Source organism: Opisthocomus hoazin, chromosome 15, assembly GCF_030867145.1.
Source record: "Opisthocomus hoazin isolate bOpiHoa1 chromosome 15, bOpiHoa1.hap1, whole genome shotgun sequence".
Taxonomy (NCBI): domain Eukaryota; kingdom Metazoa; phylum Chordata; class Aves; order Opisthocomiformes; family Opisthocomidae; genus Opisthocomus; species Opisthocomus hoazin.
This window is the reverse complement of record NC_134428.1, coordinates 24771543-24790305: the sequence shown is the minus strand read 5'-3', so window position 1 is coordinate 24790305 and position 18763 is coordinate 24771543. Positions and strand designations below refer to the sequence as shown.

Here is an 18763-nt window from a genome sequence, read left to right as displayed (position 1 = left end):
CTGCGGGGATGGGGGAAAATTCAGATTAAATATCCCTCGACGCACCGAGCACCTGTAGGCTTCTGCGAAGGGAGCCCGTCGCTACCCCATCAGCACCCCCGATTCGCAGCCAGTTCAGGTACCAGCTGAAGCGCTGAGCAGGGAACACCTTTAATAATTTGCTGCTTCTAATGCATTCGGTCAGGCCAATTGCATAAAATTACAGGTCTGCCCTCTTCATTTTACAGATTCTTTTTGTCCTAGGAATGTATAAATATTCAATGAGCCCACTCATTAAACACCGTGGGCAGCGTAAAACTCCAAGAGCAAATATTTTTATGTTGTTCTAGCTTTGGAGATCCTTTTGAAGATGATTTCTGCAATGTCCCTGCTAGGGCTGGACAGGGACTAGCTTCCCCTGCATGCAAATGGTTCTGATCGTCACGTAACAAATTGCTAAGTGAATTACCAAATGGCATTTGCACTCTCTGATCATGCCAATGAGTGTAATTTAAATAAATCCATTCATGGAGGCTTAATTAGCAGGGACCGTGCAATTTGCAGCCATGTATGGGAAGTCTCTGCTAATCACAGATTGAATCTGCCAGGGAGCTGAGTGCTGCTGAAGTCCTGGAGGGTTAAAATTGCTCAGACCTTTCAGAGATCAAGCACTAAATCAGAGAAATGCTGGTTCCACACTGATGCACTCCTGCCGGGGCTGGTGCTGGAGAGGGGAGCAGGTCCTCGTGGGGCACGTGGCTCTCAGCAAACTGCTGCTGGTCGTTCTCTTACTTCTGTTTTTCCAGTTATCAAAGGGAGATAACGATGCTGATTTCTTTTAGAGACCGCTTTGACGTCAGCTGAGGAGGAAAGCTTGAGTAAAGCTGAGTACAAGTTGTGTAACTTTTGTTTTTGCAGGCTATCTTCAGTGTTTGTATTAAAAATACCTAACTTGGAGAATCGGCTGACATCGTAAATTTGCGGGAGACATTCAGGTCAGGCATTTGCTTATTATAAGCCCCAATAAGGATGTTGTTTATTTACAGTAACCTACAGGAGTCCAAACTGCTGGCTGTCCCCCGTTGTACCCTCTGCCGTGTGCATGGCAGAAGTCACAGCATCACTATGAGACAGGTACGTCAGTCAAATGGATTCTCGTCTCAGTATCTGCAAGTTGGAAATTCAGCGTCTAATCACATCTTCCAGGGAAACAACTCTGGTCCCACATCCACCGCCTTTGTGCCTGTGGCCAGATCGGTGCATCCCTCCACGCCGGTCCTGATAACATCTCCCCAGCAGGAGATATCATGAGAAAGTAAAAAGCAGCTCTTTTTCAAAATGTAGGCCCATAGAAAATAGAAGGGGGACAAAGCAAAACCACCCGATCATTAGACGTCTGCTGAGGCTATAGGGACGCCGAGGGGTGCTGCACAACAGCATCCTTGTTCTGGTGGCTTTGAAACGAAACAAAGCTTGTGGGCCTGGGACGCCGGCAGCGTCGGGTTTCACCTGCCCTTTGTGTCTGTGGGAGAAAAGCAGCTCAACCTGGACAAAACCTATGCAAAATGGTGACCACGGTGGGCAGCAGCGCAGGATCCCAGCTTCGTTCAGCAAGGCTCCATCTCAGCAGGCGCTTATGTCCCACCAAAACCTTGCTGAGATCCTAGACAAGCTCAGCACCTGCAAGCCCGTGGGCTGTCATCCTGCTTTTATCACCCTCTGCGGCGGTGGAGACCCTGCAGATCGCATTTCAGGTTTTTGTTTTATTTTTTTTCCTGGTTTACCTTGCAGTCATGGTGGTGAGAATGAGACCTGTACCTTTGCCAGCGTTTTCCAGCTAGCGTACAAGTTCTCCTTCCCATTCGATCGGGATCCCATTGCCACGTTTGTTATCTTCTGCTTGTTCATTAGCTTGAGATAATTAAAATGGAGCTAACAAAAAATTAGCTCATTCAGTTACCGGAGACTTCAAACCTATGGAACAAAGTCAGAACCATGGATCACACTGTATAAAATGTGACCTAAAAAAAAACCCACCCAGGCTGTCAGTTCTCTGGCATGCCATTTGTCATCAGCACGGTGTAATTATCGTGGACTTTCGTGACACAATAAATATGAGAGCACAGGTGGTATCCATTTTCAGCCGTTTAATGGAAGAAATGAAAGGTCCTGTAATACAGAGTCAACGTGGAGAATTTGTCAGGCTACACTAAAAACTTCACCAGCCATGACCTTGGGGTCATAAAATTACTCATCAGGAATAAAATTTTTTATGATACAGAAGTGAAGAGTATCGATTTTATAAAAAATAATTTTATATACAATATAAATAGAAAAAACGGCTCACTGCAGTCTTCTGCAGGGCCTGAGAACCCAAGAGTGCTGTGCACAGATCAATACAAATAATATCTTAAAACATAAATTTTAATTCATTTATAAAATACAAGCTGCAATATTTTTTTTCTTAGAGCTATCAGGAAAAAAAAAAAAAGCTAGGGAATGGTTCCTCCAAAGCCTTCTGAAATTTGCTTTGTCTTGCTGGTGTGTCGTGCGTTTATAATTGTAGCAGAATAAGCCTGACTTTAGACTCCTGGGCTGGCGCCTCGTCAGCTTCGTTAGGCCCAGGGGCCCGCTAGCGATCCTGCTGAGGGCTTTTGTTTAGGAAAAAAAATCTCCCAGGGCCTGCTGTGGAGGAGCACTGTGAGGAAACAGAGAAATCTGGTTAGAACAGCCAGCGAAAGGTGCAGTCGGGGGGTTCAGACTGGCGTCCTGCCTGGGAAACCACCGATCGGAGGACCGGCAAGAAGCGCAACCCAAGCTCCGAGCTCCGGAGCCGACGCGGAGCTCGCTGCCTGAAGCCCAGCTGATGGTGCTGTGCCCTGGGCTGAGCACCCTTCCTCAGGTACGTGTAAGCCTCAGGACGCTGAATTTCTGGCGTTATTATTTTCTGGCAGCTCACATCTGAGCCCCGGCGCCGTGGCCGGTACCCGCTCTGTGGGGCCATGGCTGCCCTCGCACCCCTGAAGGGAGGCTGCACCCGGCGAGAGGGCACCAAGTCCTTTTCCCGCCCACGGCGCTCGCCGCCATTTTGTCTCCCCGTCCTGAGCACCTCAGGGCGCTCCTTCCCGTCCCAGCTGCTCTGTGCATCCCCTGCAGCCCCTTGGTGGTCAGCGGAGCTGCGGTAAGGGCTCCTGCCTGCCCAGCCCCAGGCTGACGCCGTCCCTGCCCGTGTGGGACGGCCGCTGTGTGTTGCTGGGGCAGGGAAAGGAGTGAGGATGATGATGGGCTCACACAAGAAAAATCTCTTTGCAGTGCTTTGAGGGTGCAAGCTGTCTGGTGCCAGGCACCAGCTTGGGATGGGGCTGGTGGTGCCAAAGGCTTCATCCCTTTATTAACTGTGGTTTCCATCTTGTCCTGTCTCCCAGGAGCAGGTCTGGTCCGGGCTGGAGGTGAGAGGAAGCTCCCTGAGCCGAGCCCGGCCCCGGCTCTGAGGGGAGAGCGCCGGGCATCGCCCTGCCAGGGCCTGCGGCCTCAGCAACCTGCATCGCCCCGCTCCTCCTCAGGCACGCGGGTCCCAGCGCTGCCGCCTTCAACCCCATCCAGCTGTGCTGCGAGGTATGTTCTTTACCAATATTTAACTGCTTTTGAGGCAAGAATATTAACATGCCTTGGAGGGGCAGCTGAGGTGACTTTGCTACGCAAGGGAATGTGAATTTTTCCACGTGTTGGGATGGGAATAGGTTTGAGGGTCCCGTTGTTCAGTAGCTTTTGCGAGGCAAATTTGGGATATCTTCCTGTGAGGGTTGAGTTTGAAATGCTTTTTTAGAGAAATCGCTTCGTTCTCAGATAACGGCTTACTTTTTTTTGAACCTGTAGACTGTCTATTTCTTTCCTACTCGATCATTATACTGATGCCCAAAGAACTGGCTAACAATCCTCACAGGAGGTGCCAGGTATAGAGACTGCGAGAGCCATTCAGGACTTTGGTTATACAGTTTGAACAGGCGTCCCCTGAAAAATGTCAGGAGTTCTCTCCTATTAAAGGTTATTAAGATTCGGACAACTTGATGGTCCCTTTTACAAAAAAAAAAAACAAAAAAAACAATCTGACAACTATTAGCTAAATATAAATACTGTCTCTGAGGGTACCCCTGAACTAATAAGAGGTATTCAGCTGGGCTAACAAAGTGTCCATGGCCCGACTTTGGCATCAACAGAGGGGACCTGAGCGCGCAGCAGCTCACAGGAACGGGCACTACCGCTGTGTTGCCAGCCTGAAAATAACTGGTTTTTAAAAATGTTGTTTTAATAAACTCAAAACTCTTCTACCTTGAGGAAGGAATGAACTCGCATTTTAAAGTAGTTTAATATTAAGTCCAAAACCTCAGTTAAGGCAGTTTGCAGCCCAACACTTTTCTTTCCTCTCATGTAAATGGCCTTTTATATATGAACTGCCTCATTAAATTCAGTTGGACTTCCCAGGCAGGAGAAGGAGGGTAAATATTTTTCAGAGGCTGGTGCTAATGCAGTCATTTAATGCTGAATAAATAAATAAATAAAAATTACAGACCTTTATTTGAGAAGCACAGGTGGAGCGGTTATAGTAAAATTCATAACTTACATTGCCAAACACAAACAATAAAGAATTGATTACTTCAGATGGCTTGAAATGCTTCTTATTGAAAACAGATGCTATCTAGGTCAAAACATTGTGTTAAAAAATAACTTCTTATTCTCACTATGAATAGTTTTAAGTGATTTGTTTAGGTTTTTTAAAACATCTAAATTAGTTTTCTCAAGTTACAGATGAAGAATGGCTTATTCTAGTTCAACACGGGACTTTGTTGCGCTTTCAGATCTCCATCCAAATCTTGCTCGTCCTGTAAGTCTTACAGACATAGTACTTTTGTTCTCAAATGAAATTGTATAGGACTGTATTATATTACTGCAAAATTATGTAATTGACGTGTATTTAGATACTAATAGCATTAGTATAATTGTTAGATATAAAGTACCTTACCTTCTTTGTGTATAAACCAGCAAAACGAAAATTGATGCTGCTGTTGTCCATAGTGTGTGGATACCACAACTGTAGATACTGACTGGACAATTCAGTGCCTGCAAGTATCAGAGGCTTCTTTGTAGTGTTTTAAATGGATGCTGAATTAAATGTACAGAGTCAGCATTATGTAGCCACAATGCATCTGTAACCTACAATAGTCTTTCATCACAACCTGTGAACATAAGGCCCGATCCTGCAGTCTTTCCTTGTGTGCCCAATCCCTCTGAGCTAAATAACATAGCCCTGAATCACTCAAACAAAATCCTCGTTGAATGGTAGGGTGTTTTAACTGGATAAAAATCTCACAATTACATGTCAGATAGGATTGTTTCTCTTTCTTTAGAACAAAAAGCAGGTTGTCAGTTTATGAGGAGCAAAGAATTTTGCTTGTGGGAGTGCAGGAGAGTAGGGTGAACCAAGAAGTAAACTTCATGCACAGCAAAGCTCTGTAGTCGGCAGATTGATACGGATGTTTGAGCATGAAATTTTTTTGCTGCTGTTGTCCTGATATGAGTGAGGACCATCATCACTGGAGTAAGAGCTGAACAGGGGAATGTGCTGTAAAATTCAGTATTTTCCACGTTTGGGTTTTAAACGGTTGAATAAAAATAGGGGGGGGGGGGGGCACAGTTCTTCATTCTTTGCTCTCCAAGATTGTGTTTTAACTTGGGAGGGAGAAGGCTACGTGATTCCCTGTTGCAGTGTTTCCCACCCTTGTTTCCCAACAAGGAGTTTTCCTGTTCCCACAGCTTTTTATTGGAGAGGGGGACAATTTAGTCCCCTTTTCCTCATTTATTTTAAACAAATGAAAAAGAAATCACAGAAAAGCAGTGAACGAGGAGAGGGAGTTTTATATGCCCTCACAGTGGTACTGTATATTCTTTCCAACTTTTTATAAACTCCCGGACTCCAGCAAAGCTAATTTAATCTGTCATTCACAGTTACTCCCAAATAGAGTGACCCACTAACTCTGTTAAAAGCTTTTATTTTACAGATAAAACTAATCTTCAGTACTGCAATTAGCAACATATAGTAAAGAAAGTATTTTTATGAAAAAGCGATTCACTAGTATCTCATGCTAGAACGATCAGTATGTGTTTAGGACTTTAGAGCAGCTGAGCACACCCCATACAAAGTCCTATTTGTTTACTTTGTAGTTTATTTTTTAAAAGTAAAATAGACCAAAGTCTAAGCAACTTGCAATGTGTTAATGCTGTGGTCTCACGATTCGGTTGAGCAGCCTGAAGCAATGCTCTGCCAAAAAAGGCAGCATGGCCCACTTCCCTGTGGCAGGCATGTTCCGCTCCTCCTCTCTTGGTGAAACCGGTGCTTGTGCAGTTGCACAACAGGCTGATCGAGGAAATGATCTCTGGAAGTGTTTCTCCCCTCTTTCTCCCCTTGCTCCCCCCACAAAATAGTTTCCAGCCAGATCACTTCCTTCTGCCAGCTTGCTGTGCAGGCTCAGTGCTAACGCAGGAGAGGTGAACGCACCCGGAGCAGGGACAGGGGAGCTCTGTTTTGGAAACTGTGCATTTACACCAGCGTAATTCATGCGAAGAGTCATCCTAAATGTCAGTTATTATGACTGGTGGTGAGATACAGGGTATGTTGCACTCTGAGTTAATTGAATTGGGGTTTTGTTTTTTTCTAAGAAACAAAACAAAAAATAGTAAAATAAAACCCTAATCTAAAGCAGTACATGTTGTGGACAGATAGAAAATACTCTGTCAGAAAGATTGTAAGGACTAGGATGTTACCCTGCTGTACACACACCTCCTCTGCATGAGTTTGCGGCCATCGCTGTAGGATAAGACAGTTGCCTTGCTCCATCTAGTGATGCAAAGGCACAGACCTCATTTCAGAGCATGTGTCAGCATTGCTCCAGTGAGGTCAGCCAGGTTGCATTGCTTTGTGAGTAGCTGCAAAATGCAGCCTGCGTGGGTCACTAAACCGTTGCACTGCCCCTCGCCAGCTGCCTGCTGGGGTTCCCGGCCGGAATGGGAAAGTGAAGTGCATGGGCAAAGGGGACGAGACGTGGCCCGCTTCCTGTTTTGAAGGACCCTTGTGGTATTGCAAAGCGATCTCTCCTTCCAGTTTTTGTTACCACACCAGCTTTCATTGCTTACCTCTTAAATCCCAAACTAGCACTGCAATATCCGTCTCTCACACTGAGGAGGACCCTTTTTTAACAACAAAAGTCACACAGCTATGCATTATTAATATATGTATTTTATATATCTTCTGTGTGTGTTTGCTCCTAGTAGTTTTATTTGACAGTTGAGACTGGGGTGTTTTGCCTAATAAACAGAGGTTTGGCAAAGCAGAATAGGATTGATTTTGTTTTGAATCATCAAAAAATTTCATTGCCTAAGCTTCCTTTGTGGCTGGTTGAGAGGCAGACAGCAAGAAAGAGGCACCTGTAGAAATTTATGTTGCTTAGACGATGATGAGACAAATGACCCTCCCTGTGGATGTACACGTGTGCATCTCGGTGCTGACAGCAGGGGAAACCTGGGACGCTTAACTGTAAAGTGAATCCTGGCCAGACTTCTCGTGGTGCATTTAAGGAGATCTGAGACCTGTGCAGAAAGCGTGAAACACCAACATTACTGCCTACCTGAGGAGAGAATGCTGTAGAACAGCCAAAATTGGGAATGCTTGGGGTGAACTTTTGTCCTCCCATTGTCTTTACAAACAGAAACAGATGTATTTCTTTTAATATTTTTATTAGTCACTTTTTCTTAAAGTAAAATTGCATGTTTATGTTTTAGTCTTTAGTTCATATGGTACCATGGAATAAATAGATTTAAATGATTACCAGTCAGAAGTATGTTTATTATCATCAGTAGAGTAGAAGTCCATGAAATCTAATTCATCATATACATCTGTGTTTAATACTTCTATTCTATAATCTTTTTTTTTTTAGAACGTAATCGGTGTGGTTATTGGGAAAACAGATGTCAGAGGCTTTCCAGACAGAAAAAGTACAGTCCCTTTTACCTGTTTTTACTTACTTTTCTTATACAGTATAATTTGGCATAGATGGCTGAAATCAATATCTAAATGATAAACAGACTTCTTAGTGTAAAATATATAGCATAAAAAAGCGCAAAAAAAATTGTGTATGTTTGAGAACCAAGATGCAAGAGCAGCATTAGTTTGGCTAAACCTTATCAATTAGAACTGGTTTGGAAAAACTCCGTCATGGAAGCGTTTCAGGGTCTGAAGGAAATGGTAATGGTATGAACCCACTATTATATAAATGCTGCTGGAATTGATCTGGTCCCTTCATATTCACTCTTTCTTAAAACAGAAATGTTGAGGAGATGTCTTGAGGAGTGAAACAAGTAATTTCTGGTCTGAGTAGAATCATAGAGTCATAGGCTGGAAAAGACCTCTAAGATCATCAGGTCCAACCGTCACCCCAACACCCCCACACCTGCTAAACCATGTCCTGAAGTGGCACACCTACACATTTTTTGAACCCCTCCAGGGATGGGGACTCTGCGACCTCCTTGTGCAGCCTGGTCCAATGCCTGAAGCGCCAGCTTCATCTTATCATATGCTTCTAAAGAAAAAATGGGAATAATACACTGATAATAGAGCATTAGCTGGAGATTGAAACGGCATCTCTACAGCTTGGGTTTGATACCGACACTGTTGGGAAGCATCTCCAGTCCCAGAGAGCCTTTCCAGCTCTGTGTGAAGCGCTCAGCTATTCTGTTGGCATTGTCACCGCGCTGAGCTGCTCTAGCGGTGAGTTTCAGAAGGAAGTCATCGTCGTCACCAGAAACAATTCTACACAGTCTGAGAACGTGGTGTACGTATTCCTGCCTCCATGGAACCACACTCAGATTATGCTTACTCTATGCGGATCTCTAGACAGTTTTCATTGATAATTTAAAAATAATGGATTGCATAATGCTGTATGATCCATGGAAAGCTTTGTTAATTAGCTGAAAGAGAAAAGGGAGTGCAGTGTTTCCTAGACTGGTACCCTCTTGACCATGAACTTTCCATAGAGCTAGAAACACTTTGCTTTATTCAGTTAAACCCCTTGGTACCATCTGGACAGGGACACTGTCCGTGATCTGCAGCCTTGTATGTCATCGCAGGGCTCTGGTATGTGAGCACAGCTGTCTAAAGACAGCCTACCCACTACAAAATTTGGGCTGGCGTGTACGCTCCTTCCTAGCGTTGCTTCATGCGCTATCCCTGTTTGTGTTTGTCCATGCTTTGAATGTAGCATCGTACAGTTCTTTTATTTCTCGTGCATTAGATCTGTAAGTTTACACAGTGCAGCCCCAAGTTGAGGGCGGTGGGTGGGTGGGTGAGTGAGGTGGAACCGGTGCAGCCGCAGCGTGAGCTGCAGCATCCCCCCGCACTGGGGATGTTCACCGGGCGGGCTACTGGGCTCTAGTGGTACTCGCCAGGCTGCGGGTAGCAGATCAGTGACAAAATCTAGGAAAGCCTCGGAATAATAGTTTTTATACACATATTCCAGATTGAAAGCGAGCTGTGCTAATGAACTGTAACTGTGCTGTTGATTTTTGCAGACATTGGGTCCGAAAGATACACCTTCGGTTTTACTATCCGTGATTCACCGACTTACTTTATCAATGTAAGTTCTTGGGGCAGAGAAGAGTATATCAGATCACTTTCAGAAAGCTTTCGAGTTGGTGACTGTGGTAAGTTGGAGTTTCTTCTTAACATGTTTCCGTTCAAATGTGGTTTTTTTCCAGTAAATCAGTGTTGTGTGTTTGTGGTTTTGCTATATTTTTCTCTGAGGAATCCAGAAAACAGTCTAATTGGAAACAAATTGTTCAGTTATGTTAAGTATAAAGAGGAAAGGAGCAAGATTTCAAGGATTTAAATTCAAAACCAGTAAATATGTCAACAAAAAGACTAGACACAAATCCACTGAATGCAGCCACCCAGAACTTATCCGTAGGAAATCGATCTACATTCTTACATTATATTCAGTTCTTATAAATTACGAAAAATGAGCTCTGCAGAGTAGTTTGGTATTTGTCTTCATTTATTTATAGATATGACGACGATTGCTCATAACAACACAACAAAAATCTTGTATTTATTTATGGTATGTGCTTTTATCTTGCTACGTTAATAGAAAGACTTTGCTGCCCACGGTTGCTAGATCAGAGTGTTTGGCTAAAATGTGTGACTGTGAAGAGTATACGCACAAGAACTCGGTGTCATTTTGTTTCCAGTAATGTTCTGAAGACTCCTGTGGGACTTTGGCAGTGGTGTGAGCTGTGTGGACTGATACAGTTTTCAGTATGAAAACATTAAAGCAGTAGTTACTGCACATACCATACCAACCTTGAAAGCAACCATTTTAAAAAGCCATTTCTCTTTATATTGATGTATATTCAGTTTTCTAACATTACTTATCAATGTTTTATTTTAGTTACAATTGAAAATCCTTTAGTTCAGTCAAAGGAAGCAGAAAGGGAAGAAAAATTCAACCCTGTAACTCCTAGGTAAATCGAAAACATAGACTGGTAGTTCTCTCCAGAAAGATCAAAGCCACTACTTGCTTTCCTTTACAGCCGATTGCAGCAGCATCTGCTGCAAAACTACTACACCTGTTCTTTAATTAGGGTTTGTTTCCTAACTGGTCATGCTGTAATATTTTTAATCATATGACGGTCACAAAAATATTGCATATATGCACATTAAATTGGCAACTTAGAAGTTCTATGTTCTGGCTTACTGATCATCTTCAGCTATGTAGCAGATGTGTAGCTGTAGTAGTTACACTCACTACTTACATTCTGGCTAGACGTAAAGAAGTAAAAGAACAAATGTTAGGTAGAAGCTACACTGAGGAAAAGAGCTCTAAATCTATAGATTTCAGAAGCGTTTGCGAAATATATTTATCCAGAATATATTGAATATATCTTATTTTCACTGGCTAACAATGCATTATAAATATTACTGAGGTCACTGGGCTGCTACTTTTGCACCTTACCAAATCCAGTCTGACTGTAGTGCCGTCTTCTTATGTCACGATGCCAAAACCTCTCAATTACCTGGATTACAGACATTTCAGAGTTCATTTTATTTTTAGTGATTGATAAGGGCTGAAAGATTGACAAATATGTGTTGTACATTGCTAGCATTTCAACTCTAAATAAGTATAAAGTACACTGTAATAAGTCTTCCATCAGTCAAGTACATAATTTTAAAGACAATTTTAGAACAAATTAATTCAAACTTTCCCATACCTTGATGGAAAATAATAGAGGAATAAATCAGTAGTTCTTTTCTCGTGTGAATTGAATTAACATTTTACACTGTTAATATATTTGTGAGTGCAATGCTGATCGATGTGATTTGTTTTGTGCATACTATCCAGTTGCTACAAATTATTGCTCAGTGAAAATCATTCTGTGGTGAAAACATCTTCATGCTATGAAATGGACACCAAACTACTCTCTCTGTTGCATCTGCCTGTCAAGGACCCTCAGGATTATTATTCACTGGGTGATATCACTGCAAATGGGCAAAGCCTCGATGGAAGAATCCTTAATGTCCTTGCAGCCGTAATGTCAGTAAGTTAAGGAGCCACAAAAGAGAAGTGTTTTTGTACTGTACCATGGGTAACTTGACTGACTCAAGTGTGAATGCAGATTTTGGGACTCATAGTGGACAGGAATCACTGGGCTTTGTTCACCTAGGTTGGCAGTCACTTCAGCTGAGTTACAACCACTACACGAGCTACTTCAGATTTTTCACCAACATGAGGGGGGAAATCAAGGGAATGGAAATAACCTAAGTCAGTTGCCTTTTTGAAATCATGCTTGTGCAAGCAGCAGATAACTTGCAAATATGTAAACTGGAAATTATTATAAGATAAAATGTGCCCCTTTATCTTGAAGTCATATTACTGTTGTTAAGCTTCTAGTGGTGTATAGGATTTCTTTTAAGAGCGTACATGGTTTTCCCCCCCTTTTTGAACTGTTCTGTTTTCTAGGTTATCACTTTTATTCTCCTAAACAGCAGAGTAAAAGTGACTGCTTCTCTTTCTTCTTCAAGGTTGGGGAGCCAAAATATTTCATGACTTCAGACAAAAGAAAAGGTCAGAGGTGTGAAGTAAAGCTGTATGATGAAACAGAGATGTCTTTTCCAATAGTATGGTAAAATATTTTTTAATTCACTAAAATACAGAAATTAATGCAAGAGTAGGTAAAGAAATTAACTATAATACATACTGTTATAACACTGTCTTTTAATCTAAATGTATTGTTATTTGGGTGGCAACTGTGACAAGGCAGCAGTTTACACTGAACAGAGGCTTAAAAAAGAGATTCATTAGAGCAACCTTACATATGTTGGCTAGTTTTGTGACTTGCTGACAGACTGCTAGCTCACGAATGGCAAAATGAAGCTTAGTTCCAAATAGTTTGATTTTTTCAATGTGGAAATTTGAACTAATCAAGGAAATGGCATTTAAAAACAGCTCCAAGGCAGTACCTTTCTTCCACAAACTAAGTGGGGGGAAAGAGGAGCATGCTTCATTTGTAAAGCCAAACAGAATTAACAAGTGGAATGGCAATAGGTTGAAGCAGTTTTTAAATGTTTAAAATAGCACAGAAACATCTCAGTAGTACTGTGGCCATATTTTCAAACTGTATCCCATTTACAAACATGACTACGTCCACACCACTTCTGCGTGTAAGCAGTGAGTTGCTTACACAGTAACACTTGCATTTTGCCCATAGTTGTTCAATAAACGCCCGGCTTATCTACGTGCAAGGGTCTGTGGGTGTTCGTTTGCACTGGGTGTGCTGCCCCTTGGTTGAAATGACCTTTGTTCCCTAGATAGAAGCAGCAAGATAGCATTGCACTTTGTGTCTGGGTTACAAACTGTATTATCATGCAGTGTAATGTTTAACACAGTTAACAGATACAGACGAACACTAATAAACATTTACGGTGTGAAGTTTCCTAGCCCTTGAGCTGCCACCAATGTTGATCTGCAGCAGCAGCTCTGACAGTCTTCTTTCAGCGCTGGTCTGTAGTGACACAGAGCTGGAAGCTTGAGGGGGTCCTCAGAAGCAGAGACCAGGTGGTGGTGCTGGGGTTACCTGAAACGGCGCTTTTTGTGCTTTCGTGGAGCCGTAGGTAGAGGCAAGGATTCAGGAAATCCTTGAGCAATAGCGCTGTAGCGAAGTTATTTCAGAGCCCACCAGCGAGGAGGTAAATATAACAAGTAAATATCTTAAATCGTTTTTCCAGAGATCAAGAAAAAACCCACCAGAACAAAACGGTGCTTTGGCAGCACTCTTGCCATCCAAACTTACGAGGAACTGAATGAGATTTTATCAAGTGACTTAGCCATCAAATTATCGTTTTTGAGGGATACCACTGACCTCACTCTGGTCTCATCATCCGCAGTCACCAGGATTCCAGTGTTGGCAGGCCAGCTGAACGGCTGGCCTAGGGATGTGAGCAATCAGCTTGTTCCCACAGAAAAGGCTCAGCTGATAAGCAGTTGTTTTAACTGTGATTTCCTTTAGTTACAAATTACTTTTCTCGAAGCTCTGAAATACACACAGTATTTTTCCAGGTATACTCTGCGTTTAATCATGTCGAACAATCTAATAGCCCTTTATTTTATCCTGTTTGGCATGGCATAAAGTAGGGACTGTATTAGACCATACATAAAGCATCCTGGCTGGCTGCAGACTAGATGCCTGTGGCTATACATGGCATTTCATTTGCATGTGCATGTAACAAAGGAGTTGATTCCTCTTCAGCTAATTTAATTATAACTACATTATTTAGTAGTTTAGTACTAAACACTTTGAGTGCTGTTTCAAAAAAGTTTTGACACGTTAACTGTCTTTAATTTAGTTGGGATAACGAATCTATCCAGCTTGCACAGAGTTGGATCCCACGAGAAACAGGTATAATATCTGGTTTTTATGTTTTTATTGTAGTGCTTAACATGACACTTCTTCTACAGTAACAGGGTTCTTTTTGTGCACAGTAATATTTGCATCAGATGTGAGAATAAATTTTGACAAATTTAGGAACTGTATGACTGCAACTGTGATATCAAAAACCATCATTACAACTAATCCAGGTAAGAGCTGTTGAAGTCTTGCTTTGGTATTAGTAGTCATTGGAGAGTAGAATGCACAAACGAATCTCTTGGAGGTCTGATTTCTTCTGCCCGCTTGCCTTGGAAAGCTCCCTGCTTCTTGTCTGTTACGTGGTGACCAATGCTTTTGCCTTCCACCCTTACCTCTCTCTCCTTTTGCTAATTCCAAGAGACAACATGTTGGTGTTACCAGAATAAAAAGTTGTAAAATATAATTATGCTGGGTTTTTTACATGTTACATATATTAATAACTTTAAAAAATACATTTTCAAGAAACAGCAGAAGCAAATGTTCTCTTCAGCTTCATAAAAGAGACTGCACAGTCAGGAGTTCTGCTTGATAAAATGGAGGAGCAGTCAAAAGAATCCATTAACTGTAAGCATGGATCCGAACACTTTGATTTTATTTAACTATATAGTGTACGTTCACTGTGCAGTTGAAATTTCAAGTTCTTGTTCTGCATGTTCATAGAAACAAAACTAAGGTATAGTGTGGCTGAATATTTCAAGTTTGGACTGTTGTTTCTGGTGCTATCTCTTATAATATCAGTTACGTGTCTTCAGGGTTGGTGACCATACCAACTTGCAGTCTGCCTGGCACGTTCCTTCTGTCTTGAATAAGTAAAAAAAATAGAGAGGGAAAGTTTTTGTCAAAAACTCCTTTGGGGGGATACAAAGCTTAAATATTAGATATTTTCCTGATTTGACTCCCCTTTTGTTTTATATTTTGTCTCCGAATGATAAGCCGCCTTAAAAAAAAAAAAGGTGTGTGGGTCTTTGCTGGTGCTTTAGATCAAATCCTCTCCTTTTTATTGCCCTAAGATCCATTTTTGTTGTTGCTCTTCTGTGTTGTCTTTCCCAGACACACTTAACATGTCTTTTAAACTTCTAGTGGAGACTATAGTTGATGTTTATACTGTGGAACAGCTGAAAGAAAAAGCTTTACAGAATGATGCAAAACTTGAACCAGTCTATGGCATTATTTATGGCTACATTTCTACACTGGACATTGATGATAATGCATCTAAAGTTATTCGCAACAGATGGTAAGCAACTGCATGTTTTAAATTTGTATTTAAAAGTGCTTATCCTTCTTCCCCTGACCCAAATTAGATAGAACAATATTTTAGTCTAGTTCTGGTCAAGAAATAAAACTCCTCTGGAGGACGCCATGTGAATTCCCGTTGTGTAGACTTCCAGAAGAAGCAAGGAAGAGGAGCAGGCTTTATGAGGGACTTCCTCTTTCTGGTCCTAGAGCAGAGAGGAAGAAAGAGGCCATTTTGTCTCAGACAGACTTAAGAGTGTAGAAGGCGAAATTACTTTTAAAGGGAAAGAGTCTCTCGGGAAATCTCGGTCTAGAAAACATTTTCAGACACGGAGGAATTACATATATGCATTAACTATCTTCTTATTTTTCAGTTCAATATGCCGTTTTATCGTGAACGAAATGTCAAACACATGCACTTTCTGCAGTGACATCTCTCCGGGTTCAAAGTCAACTTTTGCAAGCTTTGACATACTCGTCGACCTGACGGATCACACCGGCACTCTTTATTCTTGTTACCTCTCTGACTGTGTAGCTGAGGAAACATTAGGCTGCACAGTAAGTGGAAATGAGTTAGGTTGTTCTTCTTTTGATCTCAGCTGTGAAGCCTGATGCAAAGTACAAATATATGTAAATGTTCTTTGTATATAAGTGTGTGTGTGTGTGTATACCGGGTAAAAAACCCACCCGTGCATATGGATATATCTACACACACACGGCTTTTTAAGAAGTCAAAAGTTAGAAGTCAGTAGCTGCTAAGAAGAAGAAACATGTCCAATTAAGAGTGAATACTCTATTCAGAATACTGCTTTATCTTAATTAATTCACACTTTTCTGAGAACATGGTTGGAACTCCCTAACTTTCATTCTCAAACACCCTGCAATTTATTCTGATTAATCTGTCTTAGTACATGTATCACACCAAACACTACATTAAAATAGAAAAATACAGCTTAGAAATGCATAAAAATGCGTAAGATGCTCTTTTCATCAACATTTTGTTGTGGAGATGCTGTAACTATATGCTGAAGAAGTGTTCTGTGATGTCCTGTTACTAATAGGTCCCTGAGTTCCTCGCTCTAACAGACGACAAGACGACTGCATTGAAATGGCAACTTCTTCTGGAACGAAGCAAGATTTATGTTAAAGTTAGTATTTAATGTTAATTTAAAGCAGTGGCTGTTTCTCCTTCAGTAGTATATTTAATAATGAAAAATTCCATGTCAAATCTGCTGAACTTTCAAAAATAAGAGTTAATTTTTGTACATCCTCTGAATATTCCAAGTAAAGAGTCTTTGTCATAATTTCAGCACTAGGGGATGTCCCTGCAGGATCAGATACATGCAGGCCTCTTTCGGGCAAACTATGGAAGGCACAAACTGCTCTCAGCCCACGCTGATTAAGGGGCTGGTATTTCCAAAGCGTGTATACGTGATTTGGTCACTGACTTCTGTGGCTGTAGGCTTGTAATGAATAAAGTTAATGGTACCCGTTTGCAAGAATAAGGCGCAGCCGACACGTGTAACAGATTGTATGGGGTTACCCAGGTGTATTTCTCAGCTACCTGTATTTTTGGAAATAATGTGATTAGGTATGGCTAAAATCTGCAATTCTCCTTAAAGTAACAACAGTATTAGATTCACACGCCTGGAGCAATTGTTAAAAGATCTGCTATGATTTGCAGTATCCTTTACTTTTTTGATTGCATGCTGTATACCGACTGGATTCCTTTTTCATAGAACTGCCCGTTCTAGCACAACTCTAAACTGACTCCGTTTTTTAATCATTTTTTGCCCTTCCTAGCAAAACCTTTCTTACTCTCCCATCTCTCCCACCCTCTGCCTCTATTTCCAGGAAAAAAATTACAGTGTTTTATTCAGTAGTGGCAGGTATATAGCATAAAACGTGTGTACTCATGTACAGAGTAATGTAAAATATGTATAACCAAATTTTTCAATTAAATATGCTGTGTGATATTTGAAAATAATGTATTTCCAAGTGCTATACACCAGTAAAACCAAAGACCATTAATTATTTCTATATTCTGTGATTCTGTTTTCACAGGCTGCTTTGTCACCCAGCCGGAGAACCGGACTGAAAGTGAGTCTTCTTTCATGCAGACTGGCAGACCCTGTAGAGGCCAGTCAGAGCTTGTGGGGAAAAGAGATTGCAAATAAGAGGTTGCTCTAAACGGCTTGATAACAGCTAGGAAAAAGACTGTTTTGTCACTGTGTTGTTAGAGGTAGAATGTTGTCATATTTTGCTGAGCATGTTCTGATGGTAAAGAAGGAATATGCATTACCAAGCCCTGTAAGTGGGCTTCTGTGTGGATCTTTTCCAGGTGATTGTACTTTAAAAAGTGTACTAGGGCCTCAGCTTAAGAAAAGTTAGTTCTACCCGCCTTGCAAAGGGAATGGAGTCTTTCCTCACTTGGTTTAGAATACATTTTTAAAAATCGGAAATAACAAATAGTACAGGACAGATCTGTTGAGCTTTGTGTTTTTAACTGCCTTGCTACTTTCGTGTTAGTTCAAAAAATAAAGACCCACTTCAAAACACTGTCTGGGTTTGTGGTTTACGTTGGTCACTCCAACATGGAACTTCCTGCATGGACACAGCCCTGATGTTTGCAAGGCTGCTTTTCTTTAGGGCAAACGAAGTCTAATTAGAACGGAGTAATCAATTACCAGGGACCTCTGACAACCAGCCAGTCAGGCTAAGACTGTAAGGGGCAGAGAAGAAAGGACTCCACCAAGATAGCTGTTGTTAGCTGAATGCAAAGAACCTAGGTATGTACATTTTGCCCTTCTCCATGTATTTTTTCCTATTTTTTAATCTGTTTCTGTCCTTAGCTTCCCCTGCAGCTGGTGTATTTGCTGCATCCGCTGGTCCTCACCTCCTGAGCATATCAGGAGATGGCCTGTTTCAAACGGTGGGAAGATACCACGGCCCTCCTCTTGCAAAATATTTGTTAGGCTAGAATGCCTGGAGGAGCTCTGATCACCCCTGGTTCACTACCTACCCCTTAAAGCAATGTGGCAGAGAGAGAACAACTACAGAAACAGTGGATTTTGACAAGCAGTACTCCAAGATTGCATCCCCCTACTCACATGAGTGGGAACGGGGGACTAAACACACAAAAAAATGTCGCTGGTGTTGGGCTGCTGCGTCTCTCCAGTTGCAGCCACAGCTTCAGAGTATCGGCTGTTACGGCTGGAAAAGCTGAAGTGAACATTTCTGTTAATTTTAATTTTAATTCTATTTAATTTTAATCGCAGCTCGGCTCAGCAATCGATAAACAGACAAAACCACACATGATGCATTGCTGCTGTTGCCATAGGTGTGCCCTTTGACAGGTACGAAGAAAAGCAAACAGTACAGAAAGTGAATGTAATCCTTCCTCTTTCATAGTCATTCACCCTAATGATGTCCACTCATCATACAAGGAACCTCCACACGTGCTTTAAGCCATTGGCTTCAGTCAAAATGCAGCGAACCGAGCTGTGCGCACGTTCGCAGGATCGGGACCCGGCGCAGGGGCGCG

General features: G+C 41.9%; 1 protein-coding gene across 1 annotated transcript; it reads left to right on the top strand.

Moving 5' to 3' along the window:
* The first annotated feature begins 69 nt into the window (after nucleotides 1-69).
* On the top strand, nucleotides 70-17762 carry MEIOB (meiosis specific with OB-fold). The gene is made up of 15 exons (XM_009935976.2): nucleotides 70-2881; nucleotides 3405-3594; nucleotides 4770-4861; nucleotides 7968-8025; nucleotides 9598-9729; nucleotides 10473-10545; nucleotides 11424-11619; nucleotides 12104-12204; nucleotides 13925-13977; nucleotides 14061-14156; nucleotides 14449-14550; nucleotides 15067-15220; nucleotides 15594-15777; nucleotides 16281-16367; nucleotides 17284-17762. The coding sequence occupies exons 3-15, from the start codon at nucleotides 4793-4795 to the stop codon at nucleotides 17407-17409; spliced, it is 1431 nt and encodes a 476-aa protein (XP_009934278.2). The 5' UTR covers nucleotides 70-2881; nucleotides 3405-3594; nucleotides 4770-4792; the 3' UTR covers nucleotides 17410-17762.
* Nucleotides 17763-18763: the final 1001 nt, after the last annotated feature.